This window comes from Triturus cristatus, chromosome 7 (genome assembly GCF_964204655.1).
Source record: "Triturus cristatus chromosome 7, aTriCri1.1, whole genome shotgun sequence".
Lineage (NCBI taxonomy): Eukaryota > Metazoa > Chordata > Amphibia > Caudata > Salamandridae > Triturus > Triturus cristatus.
Genome location: NC_140590.1, coordinates 945,969,829 through 945,993,971, shown reverse-complemented (window position 1 = coordinate 945,993,971; position 24,143 = coordinate 945,969,829). Strand labels below are relative to the sequence as shown.

Genomic DNA, 24,143 nt, shown 5'->3' with positions numbered 1-24,143 from the left:
TCCAGTTCACCTGGGAGAAAAAAACTATGGGAATTTTCAAGTCTTCCTTTCGGTCTGTCATCAGCCCCTTGGTGTTTCACCAAGGTCTTGCGTCCGTTAGTAGTATGGCTAAGGAAAAGGGGGGTAAGACTAATAATCTATCTGGAAGACATCCTTATCATGGCTCAGTCCAAGGCGAAAATCTACCAACACACGAACCTTACTATTCACCTTCTGGAGCATCTAGGCTTCGTTATAAATACAAAAAAATCATGCACTATACCTTCTCAAAAAACCCAATTCTTGGGATTCATGGTAAACACGATTTCGGGAGAATTAAAGTTACCAAGGGAGAAATTAAAGAAACTCAAGAAGGAACTAAAAAAGATTCTTTCTCTGAAATATTTCCCATTCAGACTTCTAGCGAGAATTCTGGGTCTCCTCTCCTCAACCATTCAAGCAATATTCCCGGGCCCTCTCCTCTACAGAGCCCTTCAGAGACTCAAGGCGAAAGCCTTGAAATCGAGTCTGTCCTACTCCCAGATGACTTACTTAGACGAAGAATCGAGGAAAGAACTCTTTTGGTGGTTGAGGAATGCAGAAGCATGGAATGGCAAAGCCATCTTCGGGGAAACACCAGACCTGATAATAGAGTCGGATGCGAGTCTAGAGGGCTGGGGTGCAACTTTCGCCAACCTTTCCACAGGGGGGGGGATGGACACTAAAGGAGAAGAATCTTCATATCAACTGCCTGGAACTTTTAGCCGGTTCCTTTGCGGTTCGAAGTTTTTCAAAGAATTCGATCAAATGCTCTATAATGCTCCGCATGGGCAATGTCTCTGCGGTAAAATACGTCAACAAGATGGGGGGACCCCGTTTGAAAGGTCTGAGCGAAATAGCGAAGGTTTTCTGGGACTATTGTTTGAACAAAGGGCTGTCGGTCACGGCAAAACACATCCCAGGCTTGAACAACGGCGTAGCAGACTGGTTCTCGAGAAGCTTCAGGGACTCGAGCAACTGGAAGTTGAACAGACAGATATTCTTAATCATTCAAGAGCAATGGGGCCACTTCCAGATGGACCTCTTCGCAGACAGATGAGATACTCAGATAACGGAATTTTTCAGTTGGAGGCCGGACCCTCAGGCATCAGGAGTGGATGCCTTCCTCCAGAACTGTCAGGGCTTAAAACCATATGCCTTCCCACCCTTTGTAATGCTTCCACGTCTTCTCTTACATGCTCGTCAATACCTTCAAAGCATGGTGGTAATAACCCCCCTTTGGAGGTCTCAAGCATGGTTCCCGGTCATCTTGGAGATGGCCATAGACTTCCCAATCCTAATTCCGTCTTTTAGTTGTCTTCTCCTAGGTCCTCAAGGCGAACCCCATCCCCTCCTAGAACAAGGAATCCTAGTCCTCACGGCATGGAAGATTTCAGGCGACAGTGGGAGATCCCTGGCCTTTCGCTCGATGCTTTCAGACTCATATCTGAATCTTGGGCGCCTGGAACAAGGAAGGCATATCGATTGGCATGAAACAAATGGGTTCGCTGGTGTCTCCAACGACATTACGATCCCATTTCAGCTGATTTAGTTCACGTACTAAATTTCCTATCAGAGAAATTTGCCTCTGGACTTAGTTATAGAACCGTTAATGTCTATAGGTCAGCAATAGCTGCAGGCCACTCTCTAATCGATGGTGTTTCTGTTGGCCAATCTCTTTTAACTAAAAAGATTATGAGAAGCAATGCGGGTTCTCAATCCCCCAACTCCAAAATACACAGCATTATGGGACGTGAGAAATATTCTACATCTTATCTCCTCCTGGGGAGATAATACTTCCCTCTCTCTCAAACTTATTTCTTACAAGCTTACTGTCCAACTTTGTTTGGTCTATTTTAGACGAACATCAGATGTTAAAGCTTTAGATATTTCTAGCAGAGTTTATCAACCAGAGGGAGTTTGTTCCTATCTTTAAAAAAGGACCAAAACTAGGTCTTCCTCTATTTTCTACCCTTTCTTTCCTGAGAATGAAAGTTTGTGTGTTGTCAAATGTCTTAAAGAATATGAAAAAATAACTTTTTGCATAAGAGGAACTGATACACAACTTCTGATCTCCTATAGATCTCCTCATAAGCCTGTTTCCTCTCCCACTCTCGCGAGATGGGTGAAAGAAGTGATGCGTGACTGTGGTGTCGATACTTCTATTTTCGGTGCACATTCTCTTAGAGGTGCTTCTGCTTCCAAAGCTTTTATGCTTGGTGGAGGGCTACAAGATATTCTAAGAGCCGCTGACTGGTCTAATGAGAATATGTTTAAAAAATGTTATTTTAGACCTATCAATAATGTGATTGACAATGTTCTCAATTCACTTTAAACTTGCATAATGTAGGCCTCCGTGTCATGCCATAAAATTTAGATTTTTCACAGCCTGATGGGCAGAAAATCTGGATTTTATTAAAGACATGGAGACTAATATTATCCCTACCCTAACTACCCCTCCCTAAGGTTTTTTTTGTAGCTTTAACCTTTTTACTTCTTTCTTTCGTTATTTTGAAAATTTGGATTTACTGACCTTTTTCTTGGATTCGCAGCTTTGAACAAAGAAGGATGATAGCTGTGTGCTCATGGACTTTATACTGTTTTCCAGAATGTTCACAAGTTCTATGTTCTCTTCATTGTTACTGCTGAGCTGTGGCAATAAAGGAGAATTTGCATAATATTAGCCTCCATGTCTTTAATAAAATTCAGATTTTCTGTCCATCAGGCTGTGAAAAATCTAAATTATACTGCAGATTGGTCATTGCTTGAATGAGATGTGTTTTGGCCACAGGGTACTAGTGAAGGAGACTTGAAAGGCTGGTGTAATAAGGTCCCATGTTCAAAGTTGAAGTAAGAATTTGACAGTGGAGTTCAGTATCCCAGTAAGGACAGCACGAGGACAATGGCAGCCTGAACCCTTGGAGGAAACCCAGGGAAAGGGAAATTGGGCTTCCAGATCATGTGTGGGGAAAGATGATTTAGTTACCTTATTGCCCTGAGAAGCTAATGAGATCTTTATTTCTATTGTGATTTTGATATTCCTGACTTAGCTGGCTGTGGTAAGAGATGCTATTAGCTTCAGGGTAAGTATTTGGTGGTAGACCAGTTTACACGTTAGAATTTGGTTTTCTGATGCCTTAGGTATCATGTGTTGCTGGTCATCTAGTTCCTGACTGCTTGTAGGTCAGTCCTGTCAAGTACCATGCATCAGGGGTTAGACTAACACATTTTAATGCAGTTGTCTGCTTTGCCACTTAAAATTGCTGTAGTCACACATAATTAGAGCGCTTCCGACTTGATGAATTCATGAGGCACTGCATTTAAACAAACAAAACAAAGCCTGCACCCTGGGCTGCTAAAGGTGATGCCAGCCAATTTAAGAACCTGGCTGGGCCTGGGGTTAACTCACATTGCTATGTTCACAATACACTAGAGGATACAGTAATTGAAAACAAAGTAGCCCCCTGCACAGCTGCAAGTGTGAACATCATGTTCCTTTAAAAATAAATCGGCACCGAGGTCATGCCTGGGCCTCTCCGGGCCACGTGGTTCCGGCAACCAGTGGTGTCGCTAATAACTAAACAGCAAGCACGTCGGACCCAGCTGCCCATGGATTCAGGTGCTTTCTATTGTTTTCTGGGGTGGGGCGCACATGCAGGCCTGGACGGGATGTGCATTATCTGGGGCCATCAGCTTACAGGGCAAGCACCACCCATATTTCAGACCGGTGCCGACAAGGAGCACTGCATGTCGTTTAAGGTGGACAAATGTTTGGACTTGTAGAAGGTGTGCTGTTGGTGTATGATGTTATCTGTCAGAACACACAACAGTGAGACAGGATGGCTTGCAAGGGAGGAGAAGCGAATGTGTAATCAATCAAATGACTAACTGTTAAGAAACCACTAAGTGTCTCTGCTCAAATAATTTCTAAAAACACCAAAGTTACTGCTGAAGCGCTGTGAGTTATAACTAAACAGTTTTTTAAGGAAAGTTAAACAGCAGTTAATCGAAAGTTCTGCTCTATTAATAATTACACACATTGCACAGGAAGTACTTGCAGCATTATTTTACGTACGTTAATGCATTAATCGTGGTGTCCTGACTTCAGTTAGGGATTGTGTGCCAGGATAGTCTCTGTTTCAGTATTGCTCTGTGTTGGTATGTTCTTTCTGTTTGAATCTTGTTGATGTTCACTTTCATTTTAGAAACACATTTAGCATTCCCAGAGCGACTGTACGTGAGCCCTAGGATTTTAAGATCCTGCACTTAATGAACTTGAGGTATCTCATGAAAGAGGTTGTTCATGGCATTTCATCATGGCAGCAAAGAAAGTTCTTTGCTGTGTTTCTGCACCCTGCAGAGAGAAAAGTTGGCTGCCATCCACGCTGGGGTCTTTAACATCTCGTTTGGTACAGTCGGGTCCCAAGGTGCCCGCCCATTTATGGTGCTTTGCAGCAGTTTTAAGATTTTCTTAAGAGTGTCTCGTTGCTCAAATGGGTTTAATTTCTGATACTTATGTGTTTCCTTCGTCTTTGTTGCTTGATTTTGCTTGCGAGAAAGTGTTACTCGTAGTCATTGAATGTCTCTCATAATTATACTGAAATTATGAAAATATCACACACATGGAATCAAACTTTGGCAGGTATGGCGGATGATAAACCAGGGTGCATTTGTTCACGTCCGCAGGCACGTCCAAGTTCAGGGTGATCATTTAGTCATCTGCATTGTCAATTTTCTTTGTAGAAGAGATTGAATGTTTTGAGGATGTCCGAGAGGGGGCTCAGATATAATGAAAAGTTAGGCTGTGGTATTTGAGCCTTTAGTGATAACTTTCTAAATTGAATAATGTGAATGGTAAGGTAGGAATGTGGTTGTATGGAGGCTATCAGCAAAAATAAAAGGAGATTTATTCCATCATGTCTTTTTGGATTTGAAGTTCCAGTAGTCTGCCAAATGTAATATAATGGTGCCTGTCAAATGCTGCTGAGAGGCTAGTTTCGAAGACAGCTGCCACCTCATACTGGTCGGCTGTTGACCTGAGGTCGCCCCAGATGGTGAACAATAAGAGCTCAGTTCCAAGTCTGGACAGAACCTGGTTTTAGCATCAGCCTGGATGGCATTGCCTTCGAAGAATATTGACAGCAGTTTAAAAACTGCAATCTCAATCACCAAGTGCTACTTATTATTGTCAACTCTGTGTTGTACTGTGCCTCTGGAATATTCTTTATAGGAAATTGACGTTAAAGGTGAGAGAAAAAGTGATGAAACAGGAAGGTGAAATGAATGACCCGAGTCATTAATGCTTGTGGGAGAAAACTGCAGTGTTTTACTCAGAGATAACAGGAGAACAGCTTGAGCCAAGGACAGATATAGGTGCCACTTCTTCAACATCCATTTCCAACCTGTCTTTGTGCTGGGGTTGGAGTATGCAAGTCAAACAGATCTAGCAGTGGGAAACCCTCAGTGGAAGGGGACAATGTATCTTGCAATTCAAGTCTAAACAAAACAATACTTTATTGCTCAAAGGTCATTCACAGTTCATGACTCAAGCTGCCTAAAGTCTAAGCCTTGTTTCGAATTATATGCTTAGCTGGGGACATGTGTCCAATAGAAAGATCATTTACATAGCATCATTCAATCATTTTATCATTGAATGTATCAAAATATTTGCCCCTTTTCATCTTTTTCCTTTGTTTTACAATATTCATTTTAAGATTAGTCAAAAATTTCACGCAAAGTGGCCACAGGGTGTAGGAAATGTCAGCACCAATACATTATTGGATGCTGTGTTAACTATAGATCAGATTATATTTCCATGAAAACCCTTTCCTAGCCATCATTTCATGTCTTGGTTGCCGTGCTAGAAACCCTGAATGATTCAAAGGGTGGAGTCAGTCCATGGTGAAATATGTTTTAATTTATATGCTTTATTTTGGATTTTTATAAAAATTCTCATAATGACGGCTGCATGCATAGAATGTTGAACAATGTCAAACATTCACCCCAGTACAGCACTCCGTCCATCATTTGTTGCTGTAGCACTTTTCGCCCCAAGTGGGATGGGTATGCCCAGACATGGGTCCCTTGCTCGCTGTGCCACTGGATTCAAGCTATCCTGGCTGATGAGGGGTGAACCCCCGAAACCGGTTCCCGGATGCTTGTTTCCAGTCCAGTGAGTACCCGGCTTAGCTGTTCGGGCTAAACTGTTCCCATCAAGACTGATTTGCAGATGGCTGGGTTTAAACTGGAAAGGCATGATGTTAGACCTGTCAGCCCTTTGGCGGTTCCTTCCTCATTTTATTATTTTTTTTTGTCCCTTCTCCCCTCCTCATTTTTTCTGTCTACCTAACTTTTTAGGTGCTAATGTAGAGGTTCTGGGCGCTTTTCTCTCACTACCTGAGGGAAAGGCGCAAGGTGCTCCTCTGAGGGAAACTAGGGAAGGGAGGTGAGATTCTAAAATGGTGGCACCAACTGTCACCTCAGCACCTGGACCATGACTGCCATGGGGGTTTCCAGAACTTTCTGGGCCCTTCTGGCAAGTCAGGCCCAAGGTGATAAATAGAGGTGACAGGTGGGCGGCCATTTTAGAAGAGAGTGGAGTAGCCAGTAGCCAGGAGTAAGGCACCTGAGGAGGGAGGTGGTTGCACTAGTCAAGGAGGGACAGGTCTCAGGGCCTGCGGAGTTTCCCTGGCCGGTGATAACACCCCCAACCAGCTGACCGGTCCCTGGAGGCTGCCAGCGATTTCAGTTACCCCAGCCTTGGTGGAGAACACAAGGAAGAGCAAAACCCTGAGCCCTTCATGCGGGCGGTGAGCCATTGCCAGGGCCACCCCCTTCTAACACTGTGATCGCCAGGACTACCCTTCCCGGAACCCAAGGAAAGTTACAAGTGCCGGGCCCTGAGAGCTCCGTCAGGCTCAGCTACGGTGTGAGACGACAGAACCCCCCCCCCCTCTTTCTTCAACCTTCCATCCCCCTGAGAGCTGCCTTCGAAATCGGGCCGCTACCCTCGTACCAGATCGCGGGACTGCCAGGTGATCATCGGCGGTGATCTGTGGTGAGGAGTGGCCGAGGAACAGGGACGTCACCAGTGACAGCGGGGGTAGGAGGGAGCGACGCGTCAGACAGCCGGGTAATCCCTAGTCAGGAAGTGCCAGCCGAAGAGCAGGGAAGCCGCAGGCCGAGTCACCTGACCAGAGCGCCGCCCCCCTGACAGTGGTGTGAGGGCGGAGGCTGCGCACACACAGGACGCGCTGCTTCATAGTGGTGAGGCGGGAGCTGTGGGACGGCCGACGAAGTAGACTTCCTGTCAGCTGACCGGTGAGCGAGGGGCTTGGCCTCCGGGGGCGGAGTAGGCGCCCCGTCGTCAGCGAAGGAACGAGCTGGTGAGAGGAGTTCCGTGTGAAGAGTTTATTTCCCCCCCAATTCCCAGCTGTATGCGAGGACACACCCCTCTCCTCCCGGCCCCGTAACTAAGGAGGAGAAGCCTGTCCTGCAACGTGGTGAGCAACTGGATGGCAACCTCCTGTAAACAGTAAGCGGGGCAGCGCTAAGCAGGCGAAGGGGTGGAACGGTCTCTGGCAGCGTGTAAGAGGAAAGCCCTAGGGAGCGCTTGGTAGTGACTGGCAGTATAGCGCCACCTTGCACGTGACTCCAGAGAAGGAGTAGAGGAGACGCAGGTTGCTGGGAGAGAGGGGTAATGTGGAGCTGCTCCGTGGAAGAGCTGGGGGAGCATTGTATAACGGAACAGTAAGGGGGAGAGTAGCTCATTGGTTACCAACAACTGAACTAAGGCACTGTAACCGAGAATAGTCAGGATAAAGAAGGGCATAGTGGGTAACTGGGGGTCCAGCTTTGCAGGGGTTAGTCACCCCCCCCCCCCCAGTAACCAGGAGCCCTGACCGGTAGGAATATTCCTGGCCTGAGGTTGATCTGGTACTCTCTGGAATTGCCGATTTGATTGTAAGATGTTCTTAATGAAAAGTTTAATGTGAACTGAACTGACCAGTTGTGCCTCCAGATATTGGGGACTGTTAATTGTGGAAGTGAATTGAAATGTACCTGTGTTTTACAATTTTTAAACAAAACAAAAGAACATTAGATGAAAAGTTAATGATGATCTGAAACGACCGGTTGTGTCTTAAGTGTTAAAGTGAACATCTGATTTAAATAAGATAAAGTCTTGGAGTAATCTTCAAAGTTAATTCGGTGTAGTGTCTTTATTTTTGGATGGCGCTGCGCAGGATTGCGAACTGAGTAGGATGGAAGCACGAGAGGCCAAATGGAGATGTAAGTCTGTTGACCTGAGCCAAGCTACCCCTAGGACCTAGGTCCAACAGATTGGTGCTCAGCGGTGGGATCGTTATTCAGTGCTTGCATCCGCTTGGTAGCAGTTTTGCGCGCATCACCACCTACACTGTATTGTTTTGACTGGAGTTTTCTCCAGATTGTTTCTTAATTGGAGGTTTTTAAAATTGTCCTGTGGATTCTTCTTCTTGAGTAAAGTCCTTGTTAACTGTGTTGGGGTCCCATCTGGCAGGATGGAATTCGAAGTGGGTAGGCTGGAGGAGTATACAGCGGCCCAATTGAGGGAGTTCTGCCAGGAACGGGGGGTATTCTTTAAGCAGGGGGTGAAGAAGACAGAGCTCCAGGCAAGCTTAAGAGCCTGGGTTATGGCCCACCCTAGCGGGAAACGGGAAGAAGAACCAGAACTAGATCTCCTAGAAGAACCGGAAGTCCTTCTACCCCCTGGGAGCGGTAATATGGACGTTGGGTCCAGGGCCCCATCAAGAGTGGGAAGTAGCGCCTCAGGGGGGAGCCTGTCCTCTGCTGACCTAGTGGATCGGAGGGAAGAGAGACAGCTTAGAATGGATCTGGCCCGGTTGGAAAAGGAGAGGGAGGAGAGAAGGTTCCTCCACGAGCTTCACTTAAAAGAGTTAGAGCTCAAAGTCCTTCAACTTGGAACCCCCAGCAGTCCTAATGGTGGCAGCATACCGAGAGAAGTCTCGAGAGAGTCCAGGCCCTACCTGCCCAAAGACGTGGTTGCTAGCTATGGCATAGGGGATGATATTGTAAAATGGCTGGCTGCCTATGAGGTTTCTCTAAGAGCCCATGGGGTCCCTGAAGCCCAGTGGGGGGGTGGCCTGTATAGGTATATGCCTCCGGTGGGGAGGGATGCCTTGTTAGCGCTAGAACAGCCAGACCAGACCAGGTACCCCGTCATGAAGGTAGCCCTAGTAAGGAAATTCGGACTGACCCCTGAAAAATTCAGGCAGAGGTTCCGGGGTAGTCAGAAGTTGTCCACTCAGAATTGGGTGGACTTCTTGGACTATGCCCGGAAAGCCTTAGAGGGTTGGGTACAGGGTAGTGAAGTCAAGGACTATGAGGGACTGTACAATTTAATCCTAAAGGAGCATCTCCTCGAGAAAAGTTTTCCAGAGCTGCGTCAGCACCTAGTAGACAGCAAGCTCACTAATCCCAGGAAGCTTGCAGAGGAGGCAGATATCTGGGCCAGTACCCGGGTATCCTCAAAAGGGACTGGAGGGAATTTCCAAGGGGCTGGACAGGGCGCCCCCCAGAAGAAAGGGGGGGAAGACAAAAAGAGGGAGTTCTCTAAAGGCCCCCAAAAGAGTTCACCAGGGAAGGGAGTAGGATTCCCTCCTAAGGTTGTTCCCCACAAACCCCCTTATCCTGACCGTGGTCAGCAGCCTAGGGTTGTCCGATGTTACGAGTGTGGTGAGGTTGGGCACTATAAGGGGGATGCCAAGTGTCCCAAGAGACCACACCCTCCCATTGGAGGAAAGACCCCTGGGGTGGCGAGTGTAGTGCTCGGGGAGGAGTTGCCCCTAGATAAGGGAGGTGAGTGGGCAGGGCTAACCCTAGTGTCCTTAGGGGATTGTGAGATGGTTCCTAAGACCCAGATGCCCTCGAATACTACTAAGTACAGGCAATGGGTCACCATCAATGCCCAGAGGGTGGAGGCTCTGAGGGACACAGGAGCCAGCATGACTATGGTAAGGAGTCAGCTGGTGTCCCCAGAGCAGGTGGTCCCCAATGTAGTCCACCCGGTTGTGATGGCTGACAACCGAGAGGGTCACTATCCGGTGGCCCAGGTTCCCTTTGAGTGGGGAGGGGTTGCGGGTCCTCTACGAGTTGCGATCAGCCCTGCCATGCCGGTCGACTGCCTGTTGGGAAATGACCTTGAACACTCGGCGTGGAAGGAGGTTGAGTTCAGGGCCCACATGGAAATGTTGGGGACCCCTGAGTGGACGTGTGCCCACACTCGGTCCGTGACCACCCGAAGAGGGGACACACAGAGGTTGGAGCCTGGGACAAAGGCCCAACCAGCTGCCGGAAAGGGTAGACGGGGACGGGGAAAGCCTGCCCCGGCATCTGACCCTCCAAAGGTGGATGGGGCAACCAAGGTGGTCCCGGAGTCTACGGAGGGGGATGTAACGTCCTTGGAGGGCTTGCCTACCCCTGCAGATTGGCAGGTGGAGGGAGGACCTACTAGGGAAGAGTTTTGCCGGGCCCAGGAGGAGTGCCCTACCCTTGAGGGTTTACGGCGGCAGGCCGAAGCCCAGGCAGCGGGTAACGATTCGGGGAACTTCCACATATACTGGGAAGATGGACTCCTGTATAGCGAACCCAAGGCTCCGGTGCATGGTTCATCCCGGGCCTTGGTAGTTCCCCAGCGTTACCGAGCCTTCCTATTAGGACTGGCTCACGAAATACCCTTGGCAGGACACTTGGGACAAGACAAGACCTTTGCTCGACTTGTCCCTCATTTTTATTGGCCTCAGATGAGGATTGCGTCAGATACTTTTTGTAGGACGTGTGTAACCTGCCAAGCTAGTGGGAAAACAGGGGTGAAGCTGAAGGCTCCCCTGGAACCACTGCCTGTCGTTGGTACCCCCTTTGAAAGGGTGGGCATCGACATTGTCGGGCCATTGGATCCACCAACGTCAGCCGGTCACAGGTTTATCCTGGTTCTGGTGGATCATGCCACACGGTACCCAGAGGCTATCCCTCTGAGGACCATTACTGCACCTGCGGTGGCACGGGCCCTTATGGGAATTTTTACCCGGATGGGATTCCCCAAGGAAGTGGTGTCGGACAGAGGTACCAACTTCATGTCGGCATACATGCGGGCTATGTGGAAAGAGTGTGGAGTTACCTACCGGTTCTCCACTCCTTATCACCCCCAGACTAATGGTCTGGTGGAAAGGTTTAACAAAACCTTAAAGGGCATGATCCGGAGTCTGCCCGAGAGCCTGCGGAGGAAATGGGACGTCCTCCTACCTTGTTTGCTGTTTTCGTACAGGGAGGTACCACAGAAGGGAGCGGGCTTCAGCCCCTTCGAGTTGTTGTACGGGCACCCTGTGCGTGGACCCCTCAGCCTGGTGAAGGATGGATGGGAAAAGACTCCCAGAAAACTTCCCCCGGATGTGGCGAGCTACATGCTGGCATTTCGTAGCCAAATGGCTAGGTTGTGGAAGCAAGCTTCTGAAAACCTAGAAGCCAGCCAAACGGTCATGAAGGAATGGTATGACCGTAACGCTCACCCGGTGGAGCTGGAGCCTGGCCAGAAGGTGTGGGTGATGGAACCTGGAGAGCTTAGCGCCCTCCAGGATCGCTGGTCAGGCCCCTTTGAGGTGGTTGAGAAAAAGGGCAAGGTTACCTACGTGGTAGATCTTAAGACCCGCAGGCAGCCCCATCGGGTGCTCCATGTCAACCGCCTCAAGCCTCACCAAGAGAGACCCGAGGTCACGTTAATGATGGTGACTGATGGGTCAGAGGAAGAGGAAAGTGAACCTCTTCCTGATCTGTTTGCGTCCCGAGAGAAGGATGGATCGGTGGAGGGAGTGATCCTTTCACCGTCACTAACTCCTGAACAACGGAAGGACTGTCGCCAGGTACTGGAGCAGTTTGCTTCCTTGTTCTCCCTTATTCCGGGAAGGACTCATCTGTGTACCCATGATGTGGACACAGGGGACAGCCCACCTGTGAAGTCCAAGTCCTACCGACTGTCGGATAAGGTGAAGGCTAGCATCCATGAGGAAGTTACCAAGATGCTAGAGCTAGGAGTAATTGAGCCTTCAGGAAGTCCCTGGTCCAGTCCGGTGGTACTGGTACCCAAAGCTGCCCCACCGGGCACTACCCCAGAACTCCGGTTCTGTGTGGATTACAGGGGACTGAATTCAGTGACAAAGACAGATGCTCATCCTATCCCGAGAGCGGATGAGCTCATTGACCGGTTGGGAGCTGCCCAATATCTCAGTACCTTTGACCTCACATCTGGGTACTGGCAGATTTCCCTGACGGATGGAGCTAAGGAAAGGTCAGCCTTCTCCACACCCGAGGGTCACTACCAGTTCTGTGTGATGCCCTTCGGGCTCAAGAACGCCCCTGCTACGTTCCAGCGATTGGTGAACCAGGTCCTCTCTGGAATGGAAGCCTTTTCAGTTGCGTACCTGGATGACATTGCTGTCTTCAGCCGCAGCTGGGAGGACCATCTGAGTCACCTGCAGGCCGTTCTTCAGGCTTTGCAGCAGGCAGGTCTGACGATCAAGGCCAGTAAGTGCCAGATCGGGCAGGGGTCGGTAGTGTACCTCGGTCACTTGGTGGGTCGGGGCAAGGTGCAACCCCTCCAGGCCAAGATCGAAACCATCATGGCCTGGGAACCCCCCAAGACACAGACAGAGGTTCGGGCCTTCTTGGGCCTCACTGGTTACTATCGACGCTTTGTCAAGGGATACGGTACCATCGTAGTCCCCTTGACTGAGCTCACTTCCAAAAAGCACCCTCGACGGGTGATCTGGACCGAGGGATGTCAACAAGCTTTTGACACCTTGAAAAAGGCCATGTGTGCGGCACCTGTTCTCAGGGCCCCTGACTTCGCCAAGGAGTTCATTGTCCAGACGGACGCGTCGGAGCACGGTATTGGAGCAGTGCTGTCGCAACTTAATGATGAGGGTCTAGACCAACCGGTGGTTTTCCTATCTAGGAGACTACTCCCCCGGGAGCAGAGGTGGAGTGCAATTGAGAGGGAAGCTTTTGCGGTGGTGTGGGCTCTGAAGAAGCTGCGGCCATACCTGTTTGGCTCGCACTTCCTGGTTCAGACCGACCACCGGCCCCTCAGGTGGCTGATGCAAATGAGGGGCGAAAATCCCAAGCTGTTGAGGTGGTCCATTTCCCTACAGGGGATGGACTTTAGGGTGGAGCATCGCCCAGGAGTAGACCACGCCAATGCTGACGGTCTCTCCAGGTATTTCCGCCTTAGTGAAGAGGACTCCCAAGGGGTTGGGTAGCTCTCCCCACTTTCAGCTGGGGGGGACGCGTGTTAGACCTGTCAGCCCTTTGGCGGTTCCTTCCTCATTTTATTATTTTTTTTTGTCCCTTCTCCCCTCCTCATTTTTTCTGTCTACCTAACTTTTTAGGTGCTAATGTAGAGGTTCTGGGCGCTTTTCTCTCACTACCTGAGGGAAAGGCGCAAGGTGCTCCTCTGAGGGAAACTAGGGAAGGGAGGTGAGATTCTAAAATGGTGGCACCAACTGTCACCTCAGCACCTGGACCATGACTGCCATGGGGGTTTCCAGAACTTTCTGGGCCCTTCTGGCAAGTCAGGCCCAAGGTGATAAATAGAGGTGACAGGTGGGCGGCCATTTTAGAAGAGAGTGGAGTAGCCAGGAGTAAGGCACCTGAGGAGGGAGGTGGTTGCACTAGTCAAGGAGGGACAGGTCTCAGGGCCTGCGGAGTTTCCCTGGCCGGTGATAACACCCCCAACCAGCTGACCGGTCCCTGGAGGCTGCCAGCGATTTCAGTTACCCCAGCCTTGGTGGAGAACACAAGGAAGAGCAAAACCCTGAGCCCTTCATGCGGGCGGTGAGCCATTGCCAGGGCCACCCCCTTCTAACACTGTGATCGCCAGGACTACCCTTCCCGGAACCCAAGGAAAGTTACAAGTGCCGGGCCCTGAGAGCTCCGTCAGGCTCAGCTACGGTGTGAGACGACAGAACCCCCCCCCCCTCTTTCTTCAACCTTCCATCCCCCTGAGAGCTGCCTTCGAAATCGGGCCGCTACCCTCGTACCAGATCGCGGGACTGCCAGGTGATCATCGGCGGTGATCTGTGGTGAGGAGTGGCCGAGGAACAGGGACGTCACCAGTGACAGCGGGGGTAGGAGGGAGCGACGCGTCAGACAGCCGGGTAATCCCTAGTCAGGAAGTGCCAGCCGAAGAGCAGGGAAGCCGCAGGCCGAGTCACCTGACCAGAGCGCCGCCCCCCTGACAGTGGTGTGAGGGCGGAGGCTGCGCACACACAGGACGCGCTGCTTCATAGTGGTGAGGCTGGAGCTGTGGGACGGCCGACGAAGTAGACTTCCTGTCAGCTGACCGGTGAGCGAGGGGCTTGGCCTCCGGGGGCGGAGTAGGCGCCCCGTCGTCAGCGAAGGAACGAGCTGGTGAGAGGAGTTCCGTGTGAAGAGTTTATTTCCCCCCCAATTCCCAGCTGTATGCGAGGACACACCCCTCTCCTCCCGGCCCCGTAACTAAGGAGGAGAAGCCTGTCCTGCAACGTGGTGAGCAACTGGATGGCAACCTCCTGTGAACAGTAAGCGGGGCAGCGCTAAGCAGGCGAAGGGGTGGAACGGTCTCTGGCAGCGTGTAAGAGGAAAGCCCTAGGGAGCGCTTGGTAGTGACTGGCAGTATAGCGCCACCTTGCACGTGACTCCAGAGAAGGAGTAGAGGAGACGCAGGTTGCTGGGAGAGAGGGGTAATGTGGAGCTGCTCCGTGGAAGAGCTGGGGGAGCATTGTATAATGGAACAGTAAGGGGGAGAGTAGCTCATTGGTTACCAACAACTGAACTAAGGCACTGTAACCGAGAATAGTCAGGATAAAGAAGGGCATAGTGGGTAACTGGGGGTCCAGCTTTGCAGGGGTTAGTCACCCCCCCCCCCCCCCAGTAACCAGGAGCCCTGACCGGTAGGAATATTCCTGGCCTGAGGTTGATCTGGTACTCTCTGGAATTGCCGATTTGATTGTAAGATGTTCTTAATGAAAAGTTTAATGTGAACTGAACTGACCAGTTGTGCCTCCAGATATTGGGGACTGTTAATTGTGGAAGTGAATTGAAATGTACCTGTGTTTTACAATTTTTAAACAAAACAAAAGAACATTAGATGAAAAGTTAATGATGATCTGAAACGACCGGTTGTGTCTTAAGTGTTAAAGTGAACATCTGATTTAAATAAGATAAAGTCTTGGAGTAATCTTCAAAGTTAATTCGGTGTAGTGTCTTTATTTTTGGATGGCGCTGCGCAGGATTGCGAACTGAGTAGGATGGAAGCACGAGAGGCCAAATGGAGATGTAAGTCTGTTGACCTGAGCCAAGCTACCCCTAGGACCTAGGTCCAACACATGAGGAGCAAAAAAACAACGGATTTAGGCCCAGATCTCTATACTGGGGTGAATGTTTGACATTTTTCAACATTCTGTCAATCAATTGTTGCTGTAATAAAAGATGTATAGCTGTAACTATCCTTACTTTAAAAGATCCTGATATTACTCCACTGAACCATCAGGTAGAACGGACAAGATTCTTTGGAAAATGGCAGTGTTGGACTACTGCAATGTGATCTGTACTGGACGTAGCCTCTAGCCATCTCTTTTGCATCGGATCTACCGAAAAACTTTCAAAAGTCCGGTCACTGAGGTTGATCTCTAGGAGTAGAACGCCCAAAGCTGTAGAATTCACTGAACCTGGCTTTAAGGGCAGAATCCAGCTAATTGTGTTTCAGAAAACTCCTCAAAGTGATTCATTTAGAATAAGCTTTAATTACATCAGAGCCGATGGGGGCAAGTATGGAATATCTGATAGCGACCATGTCTTATAGATGTTTGGACTCCATCTTTTTAACAACTCTACAATTTAGCTTGAACTGTGCAACACTCTGAAGCATCCATGAGCACTGTATGTAACTCTTAAATAAATAAGAAACTTATTAACTAAAGCAGAGCTTGTTGCTATGTTTGAGCACAGTGGCTGTAGACGACCTGACAGAGTTTGGCACAAGTACAGAAGTGGAACATTGAAAAAATAGAAGCCATAAAAGGGTTTGTGTTATTAATACCACAACCTCACATTTAATAATTGTCCAAACGGTAATAAAAGAGAATGCCAATATGTCGCCATACAGATGAAAAAACTGTAAATAGTATGCTGCTATGCACCAATGAGTGGTTTTATCGCCAGCATCTCCAAATTATTAATCGTTCCAGTTAGTTTTAATCAACATAATGTGTATGGAAACAGGCAATATGAAATATTATACATTAAGTAAGGAATCGAGCATGCAGCAATACTGTAAATCACAAGGAAAGAATGAAAAGAAAGGGATTTGTCAATGGAACTGAAAAGTAAGATTATGCTATGAGAGAATCAAACAGAATAGTGGCTTGCAGACAGCGAGAATGACCATCAACTCACGATCTCTGGTAAACATATGCGGAGAGCAAGAGAATAGATTTCTTGGAGATGAAAAAAGATAAATGATAAAATAGAGTAGAAGCAAAATAGACTCCAGAACTGCAAACAAGGGGATGAGTAGAAGAAAGACTTCCAAAAGAGCACAATGATGTTACCCCGAAGCTTAGGAGCATGTGAAAGTCCCAGAGCAGAAGGATGAGTGGTAGAGCATGTGAGAAGAGCGCAGTAGAAGCAGGTAATGATACATCAATAAAAGAAACAAAGACTACTACTTTAAAAGTGTTTGAAAGCAAAAAAACAGATCCAAAGTTCTGGTCATCAAGAGGTGCTTCTCTGTAACAAGAAACACAAACCTCTTCTGAAAGCGAGGTCAGTGGTGTGGAAAACTGGACACACAATCGTAGGCGACCTTGAGCTAGTTTACTAGAGTCTTGGTGGTGCTGCTCTCAGATGTTGTGACATTTTGTTGTTTAATTACCTGTGGGTTACACTCTGTTCCAATACTTCGGAACCGTGTGCACAAAGAGCTAACCGAACACAAAACGTATTGTGGTCCTTTCACTTCCATCCACGGGTTCTCCTCCTAGCTCAAGCCATAGGCTGAAATGCCTAATGGCTTTGGCTACATGGTGGTGCATACGAATTACAGGTATTCTCAGTCGTCATAATCCAGATAATATGCATGAAATCTCGTCAGATTATGGTTATGCCTTTAGAATAAATATACCAGGCGTAACATGCTAAAAGAGGAGTTTCTAGTTCAATGTACGTACCTTTACTGTTGTTTGAAAAGCACCATGTGTGTTTTTGAGGAGTGTAGCATGTGTTGGGTGGAGCACATATTGGCTCTACCAGACGCATACAGTTATGGTTTCCCACAAGTGTGCACTTGCCAGTTTTTCAATTTAACTGACGCATTCTGTCACATTGCACCAGCTCCTGGAATTGCGTTCTACTTTTTCCTGTTTTCATGTCTTAGCTTTTTCTTATCACAAATGTTACCTTGAACGCATCCTGAACTCTGCCATCGTAGTCAATCACTACTGTGTCTCCTTGTTCTCCCTTCAGGCCAGGAGGACCCTGGAGATAAAAGAATATGACAACAAATGAGGCAAAAGGGGGCGTCACTCTGTGAAAGAAGTTTGGAAATCAAACCTTACAGACTAGCATAAGAAGGACCAAGAAATCCAGAGATAGGTCTACAGCCCTGGAATGGAATTTTAAAGATATTATCCGTTAAAGCGCGGAAAATGAAAATTGAAGAAATGGAAATTTGGAAAATCTAGGAATAGAATTTCAAACAAAGATTGTCGAGGACCAAGAGTAAAGCCAGGAGGCTAGGTTGAGAAGAAAGAAGACAGCTACGAAAAGGTCATAATACTGTGTAATCATGAAGAATACAATTAAGGGGGTTTGAGTGAGAGGCGATAGGCAAAAGAGAAGAGTGATGAAGTGATTGGAAAAGAGACTTAAGGTTCTTTAGCAGAAAACATACACCAGTAAGCACACCGTATTCAGAATCCTGACATAGCCCGTGAAGAACAGTTTTAACAAGCATCGGCATATGCACTTTGAATGTGTGAGAAAGAAGAAATTCTTGTTTCACTTTTCTGCATTCACAACACATCATACAGGCAATACACCTTCTTAAACAGAAGCCGCCATTTTGGTGAGTTATCCTCAATCATATGAGCATTTGGCATGGGTGTAGTCACAAGGGGTAGATAAAGCAGCCTTTGATGATCACACTTTATGCGTAGTATACCTTCCTCAGTGTGGAGGCGTGCATTGGAGAATGTAGCTCTAGAAACAAATGAAAACAATTTCAATTATTTCTTCCCCTGATGCCTATAGTTACTGGAGTTCTCCTTTAGGTGCTCTTAATGATGGATCTAAAGGCCGAGCAAGCTGCTTTCTTGGTAACCCATACAACGATTGCTATTTTACAGATGAGGCGTACCGCTGACAACTCACAAAAAATGGATCACAGATGGAGGCAAAGACTGTATTACAGATAGTCAGTTTTTCATAACGGTGAGAACATCCAAACAAGTTTGACTATTGATTTATTTCTGGTGAAATAAACTTATGGTGAAAGTTGAGTGAAATCACCTTAAAACTGGATTATAAACATAGGAGAAGCCTGGTAATAAACACATGAAGTGCAGTTGAAAGGTTCAGGGGTAAAGTTGATGTGGGGGGAGGGGGGTAGAACCTTTGGTGTTTTATCGAGGCACTCAATGAAACTGTACTGATTTGTTCATGTTGCCTGGCTTACCACTGTGGCTCTGGAGGATGGAAATACTCACAAGTCTTTGCATCAGGCAATTAGTGGGCTCCTTTGGTGAACCGTGAACAAGCTTTGGTGATCGCGTACAAGAGGAGCTTAACCTGCCATCCCAGTATGAATAGCAGGGGCAAGGAAAAGGAAAGTGAGCTAAACACTACTGCTTAGACGATGCAAATACTGCACACAAGGACATAGATGCTTATTGTTTTGAGCACATTAACCAAGCGAAAAAGGTTATTTTATTAAAAACTATTTTACTTTACTGAACTATTATAATAAATGCAAAAAACATGCTGATACAAATTTAAAAGAGCCTCATACGAATGAGAGCATCATGGCTAAGGGTGACAAAACCTGTGGCACGTCGTGGAATATGGGCTCCCAATAGTGAAAGCTACATAGACTGTTATAACATTAGAACATTGTTGCGTTAACCGTTCTCAGGAATCATAATTGCGCTTCAGAATTAATGTTTTTCTGAATGACCATTACATCCAGTGCTTACCGTAATTAACAAGTCTAAGATAATTAGGGACCCAGTCCCACATGGTCTGTCCAAAGCAGCATTTAAGAATTCAAACAATTGGTGGCATGTATAATGCAAACATTTGTTTTAAAATGAGAGAAATTTAAAGTGCATAAAAATGTTCTGCAAAAATGTTCATATCATGAAACATTTTTCTGAACTTTTAATCTCTCCCACTTAAAATAATGGCTGTATTTTTCAGTTATAAATATGGCACAGTGTCTACCAGCAACTGAGAGCAAGATGCCTGCTGCGTCTAAAGGCGACACTTTGAAATGGGTGAAAATTAAACTGAAGAGTTAACTTTATGTTTATATGGATTCCATAAAACTCATCATTTAAATTATCTCCCATTTCCAAGTGTCACATTTACAAACAGTAGGCATCTTGCTCCCAGTGACCTGTAGACACAGTGCCATATTTATAACAGAAAAATACAGCTATTTGTTTAAATGTGACTTTAAAGTGAAGAAACATGCTTCATAAAACATTAAGATGTAATTGGTATAACTGAAAGTGGAGAATTCAGAAACAACATTTTGTTCTCACACTCCAATATTGAGTTCACAAGGACCTTTATTTAAGAGTTAAATACCTCAGTTCTACTACACCTCAGGGCCCCAGTCTTGTTCATAAATCTGACTGAGCACAGCTCACTATCAGGACCTGCTATCTACAGCCTGATAATAATGTAAAATGAACACAGCCTTCCCATAATTTTATAAGGAAAATGTGACCCTGTGCTTATTTAAAAATGAACTCAAGGCTGCAGGCTACTCTGAAAGTCTCTGTGAGGTAATGGTAGCCCACGATCGACTGGTTGGAGATACCTGGTTCAATTGTATGCAGATCACCTGATCATTTCTACTTCCCTTGATTCATATTCGCAAAATGTGAGTACCGTACAAACATTTAGATGATTCTCTAGAATCAAGACTAATCACTCTAAAACATATAGTTTCTTACCGGTAGGTATACTTTTGCAGCTTGAAGTATTTTCTGTATTCACATGCTGCACATTATTCCACCATCTAGTGGTTTGGTCCAGAATTCTCCACAATCTTGTAGTCCTTCTATGTTTTGTTTTTAGGTCTCGCCTGACCCAGCGCATGCGCTGGCCTGGCGAGACTTATTGAGAGGGCTCCAAAAAGTGTTACCAGGCCAGCCTAGAGCTACAGTGCATGTGCGCGGGCGCGCCGCGCTTTACCGCGATTACTTTCACTTTCGCAGCATATGTTATCTTGCAGTCTATGAGGAATGTTAGATATTTTACTACTGTTGCATCCTTTGTGTTCTTTCTTAATAAGACATTTTTAAGGCACCATAGAGAGTATCTTTTTCATTTTGCTACATACCATTTTCTTGTTGTTGGCTTTCTTGCCTCTCTCAGTATAGCCATTGTGTTTTCTGGTAGTTTAAAATATCTAGATTCTAAGTCCTCAAGAGCCATGCTGTCAGGCAGAAAGACTCTGGTTCTGGGTGTAGCACCCTTCCTTCTTCCATTGACAGTAGGTCTTGGCTTATTGGTAATTTTTGAATTTTTCCTTGTGCTAATTCTATCAGTTCCGAGAAACATGTTTGCCTCGCCCACTATGGGGCAATTAGAATGAGTGCCATTGCGCTTCTACTGCATTTGCTGATCTCTCTGTGTAATGGTGGGAAAAGCTTAATCAAAGGTCTCTGACCAGTCTATTAACAGTGCATTCCCCAGGGATTGGTGGTATGGCTGTCTGGATGCAAAGCTTTGGCATTTTGCATTTATTGGTGTTGCAAATAGATCTAGTGGTGGAGTTCCCTACCCCCAAAGGATCCTTTCTGAGTACTTTCTGGAATAGTTCCCATTCATGTGAGCATAAAACTTGTCTGCTCAGCCTGTCTACGTCTATATTGTCTTTCACAGGGAAATGGACTGCTGTTATTTCATCTTTCTCTGTATGGCCCACTTCCAGAGTTCCTGGGCTAGTCTTTACAGTGCAAGGGATTGTGTTCCTCCTTGCTTGTTGATGCAAAATGTAGTGGTGTCTGTTTGAATCAATGTTGTTTTTCCTAAGAGGTCCTTCTGAAAGGCTTTTAAGGCTAATAACACTGTTTTTAGTTCCAAGACATTGATATGTTGTACTGCATCTTGTTCTTTCCAAACTCCTCTCACACTGAGTGAGCCCATGTGAGCTCCCCAACCCATATGCAAGGCATCTGTTTCAATTGTCACTGTTGGAGTTGATTGCACAAAGTTTGTCTCTTGTGTTATATGTGATAAGTGATGTGTTCTACCACGCCACATCCTCCTGCACTTTTTGCATAACAACCACTAGATCTTCCCAACTCCCAGTCGCTTGTGACCATTTGTTTTGGATCCATTCTTGAATTGGCCTCATATGTAGTCTCGCACATGAAATCAAAGGGATGCATGAAGCTATCTTGCCTAACAGTTTGCTCACTGTCCTCACGGTCAGAGCTTGCCCCTTTTGGTAACGGTGAGTTTCCAGTAGCAGAGACTGTATTCGTTTTGCGCTGGGACACACTCTCCCTTGTATTGTGCTTATTCTTGCTCCTAGAAACAATTTTTTTTGTTCTGGTGTTGGTGATGTCTCTATGTTTATGGAGAATTTCAACTTGAATAAGGTTCTCATTACCTGTTGTATATGTTCTTTCCATATTTGGTGCGAGTTTGCTCTCACTAGCCAGTAGGCTAGGATAGACACAGTCTTCTTAAGTGGGCTGCTACTAACGCTAGACTCTTTGTAAATACTTGTGGTGCTGATTTGATCCCAAATGCCAGTACATTGAACTGGTAATGCTTCTAGTCCACCACAAATCTGAGGTATTTCTTGTGTTTTGCATTCATTGGGATATGCAGGTAGGCGTCTACTAGGTCTATGGAAGCCATAAAGTCCCTTCTTTGCAATTGGGAAAAGACTTCTGGTAAGGTTGTCATCTTGAACTTTTGTATCTTAATAAACTTATTTATAAATCTTAGGTCTAAAATTGGCCTTAGGGATCAGCCTACCTTTGGTATCAGAAGGAATATGCTACTTACCAGTATGCATCTGTTCTTGGCATGTAGAGCTGCAGAGTTGTACACTTAGCATAGATCGCCATCTGGTGTTGGGCCCGGATGTTTGCAGTTTTTTTTTGTTCTTTGGACAGTCTTTGGAAGTCACGAGTACGGTGACTCCTCCTTCGGTCCGTACTGCACATGGGCTTCGGCTCCATCCTCAGATTGTTTTTCGCCAACAGGGAAATGATGGAGCGTAGTAATAACAGTGAGAAACCCATGTGTGTTGTATCTAAATAAGATGGACTGGAACGGATACAGGTAGCCGGGGAGGCGGGTGGGCGTGTACAACTCTGCAGCTCTACATGCCAAGAACAGATGCATACTGGTAAGTAGCATATTCCGTTCAAGGCATATGAGCTGCAGATTGTATACTTAGCATAGATTATATAGCAGTACCCAACCTTAGCGGCGACCACCGATATCCGTTGCAGCGGTTTGAAAAAGTGTCTTTAGTACAGCCTGGCCCACACTAGCTTGCTGCTTGGAATGCACATCTACACAGTAATGTTTTGTGAATGTGTGCGGTGTTGACCATGTGGCTGCTTTGCAGATGTCATCTAAGGGTATGTTCCCTAGAAAAGCCATAGAAGCCCCTAACTTTCTAGTAGAGTGGGCTTTAGGTGGAACAGATAATGTTCTTTTTGCCTTTTGATAGCAAATTTGTATGCACTTTACAATCCACCTAGCTATCCCTGATTTAGAGATGGGGTTGCCTTTATGTGGTGGAGAGAAGGAAACGAACAATTGTTTAGTCTTCCTGAAAGGTTGCGTTCTTTGTATGTAGTACAGCAACGCCCTCTTAACATCAAGTGTGTGTAAGGCCCTTTCTGCAACAGATTGAGGTTGCGAGAAAAAGACAGGTAATTCCACCGATTGATTGAGATGGAAGGGGGAAATGACCTTGGGCAGAAACTTTGGATTTGTACGAAGTATGACCTTGCTGTGATGTATTTGTAGGAAGGGTTCCTGTATAGTGAACGCTTGTATTTCACCAACCCTTCTAAGGGAAGTGATAGCTACGAGGAAAGCTGTTTTCCAGGTGAGGAACTGTAGCTCATATTTATGCATTGGTTCGAAGGGTGGACCCATTAGCCTTGTAAGAACTACATTTAGATTCCACACAGGGGAAGGTGGTGCCCTGGGAGGAATTACTTGTTTAAGGACTTCCATAAAGGCTTTAATAGCGGGCGCTCTGAACAGTGATAAATGCTGTCTGTTTTGTAGATAAGCAGCAATCGCTGCTAGGTGTAGGCGTATGGATGAATATGCCAGGTTACACCTGTGAAGATGGAGCAGATAGCATATGATGTGCTGTATGGATGCATCTAAAGGGTTGATTGTATTGTTACGGCAGTAAATTACAAATCTTTTCCACTTTGCGGCATAGCATGCTCTAGTGGTAGGACGTCTGGCTTCCATGATAATGTTCATGCAATCAGAGGGCAGGTTAAGGTATCCAAATTCTAAGATTTCAGGAGCCAGATCGCAAGGTTGAGCTGAGCTGGGTCCGGGTGCCTGATTTCTCCATGGTTCTGGGTTAGGAGGCATGGGGGGACAGGTGCAGTTTTTGATGTGGCACCACCGATAGCTGTAGTAGTGTGGTGTACCACGGCTGCCTGGCCCATGTTGGGGCTACCAGAATGAGTGTGAGGGAGTGCTTTTGTAGCTTCCTTACCACTAACGGAATTAGTGGGAGAGGTGGAAAGGCGTATGCAAATCTGCCTGACCAGTTCATCCATATTGCATTGCCTTTGGACAATGGGTGT

At 46.7% G+C, this 24,143-nt stretch overlaps 1 protein-coding gene across 7 annotated transcripts in view; it reads right to left on the bottom strand.

Moving 5' to 3' along the window:
- Window positions 1–24,143, bottom strand: part of LOC146810895 (uncharacterized) — a 403,292-nt gene that overhangs the window by 86,564 nt on the left and 292,585 nt on the right. For 6 of the 7 annotated variants that reach the window (XM_085617937.1, XM_085617940.1, XM_085617941.1 and 3 more), the window contains one exon: window positions 17,506–17,583. The exons of the other annotated variant lie outside the window; for it this stretch is intronic. In XM_085617937.1, coding sequence (XP_085474063.1) covers window positions 17,506–17,583 — 78 coding nt within the window. The remainder of the gene's footprint in view (window positions 1–17,505; window positions 17,584–24,143) is intronic. 7 annotated transcript variants of the gene reach the window in all.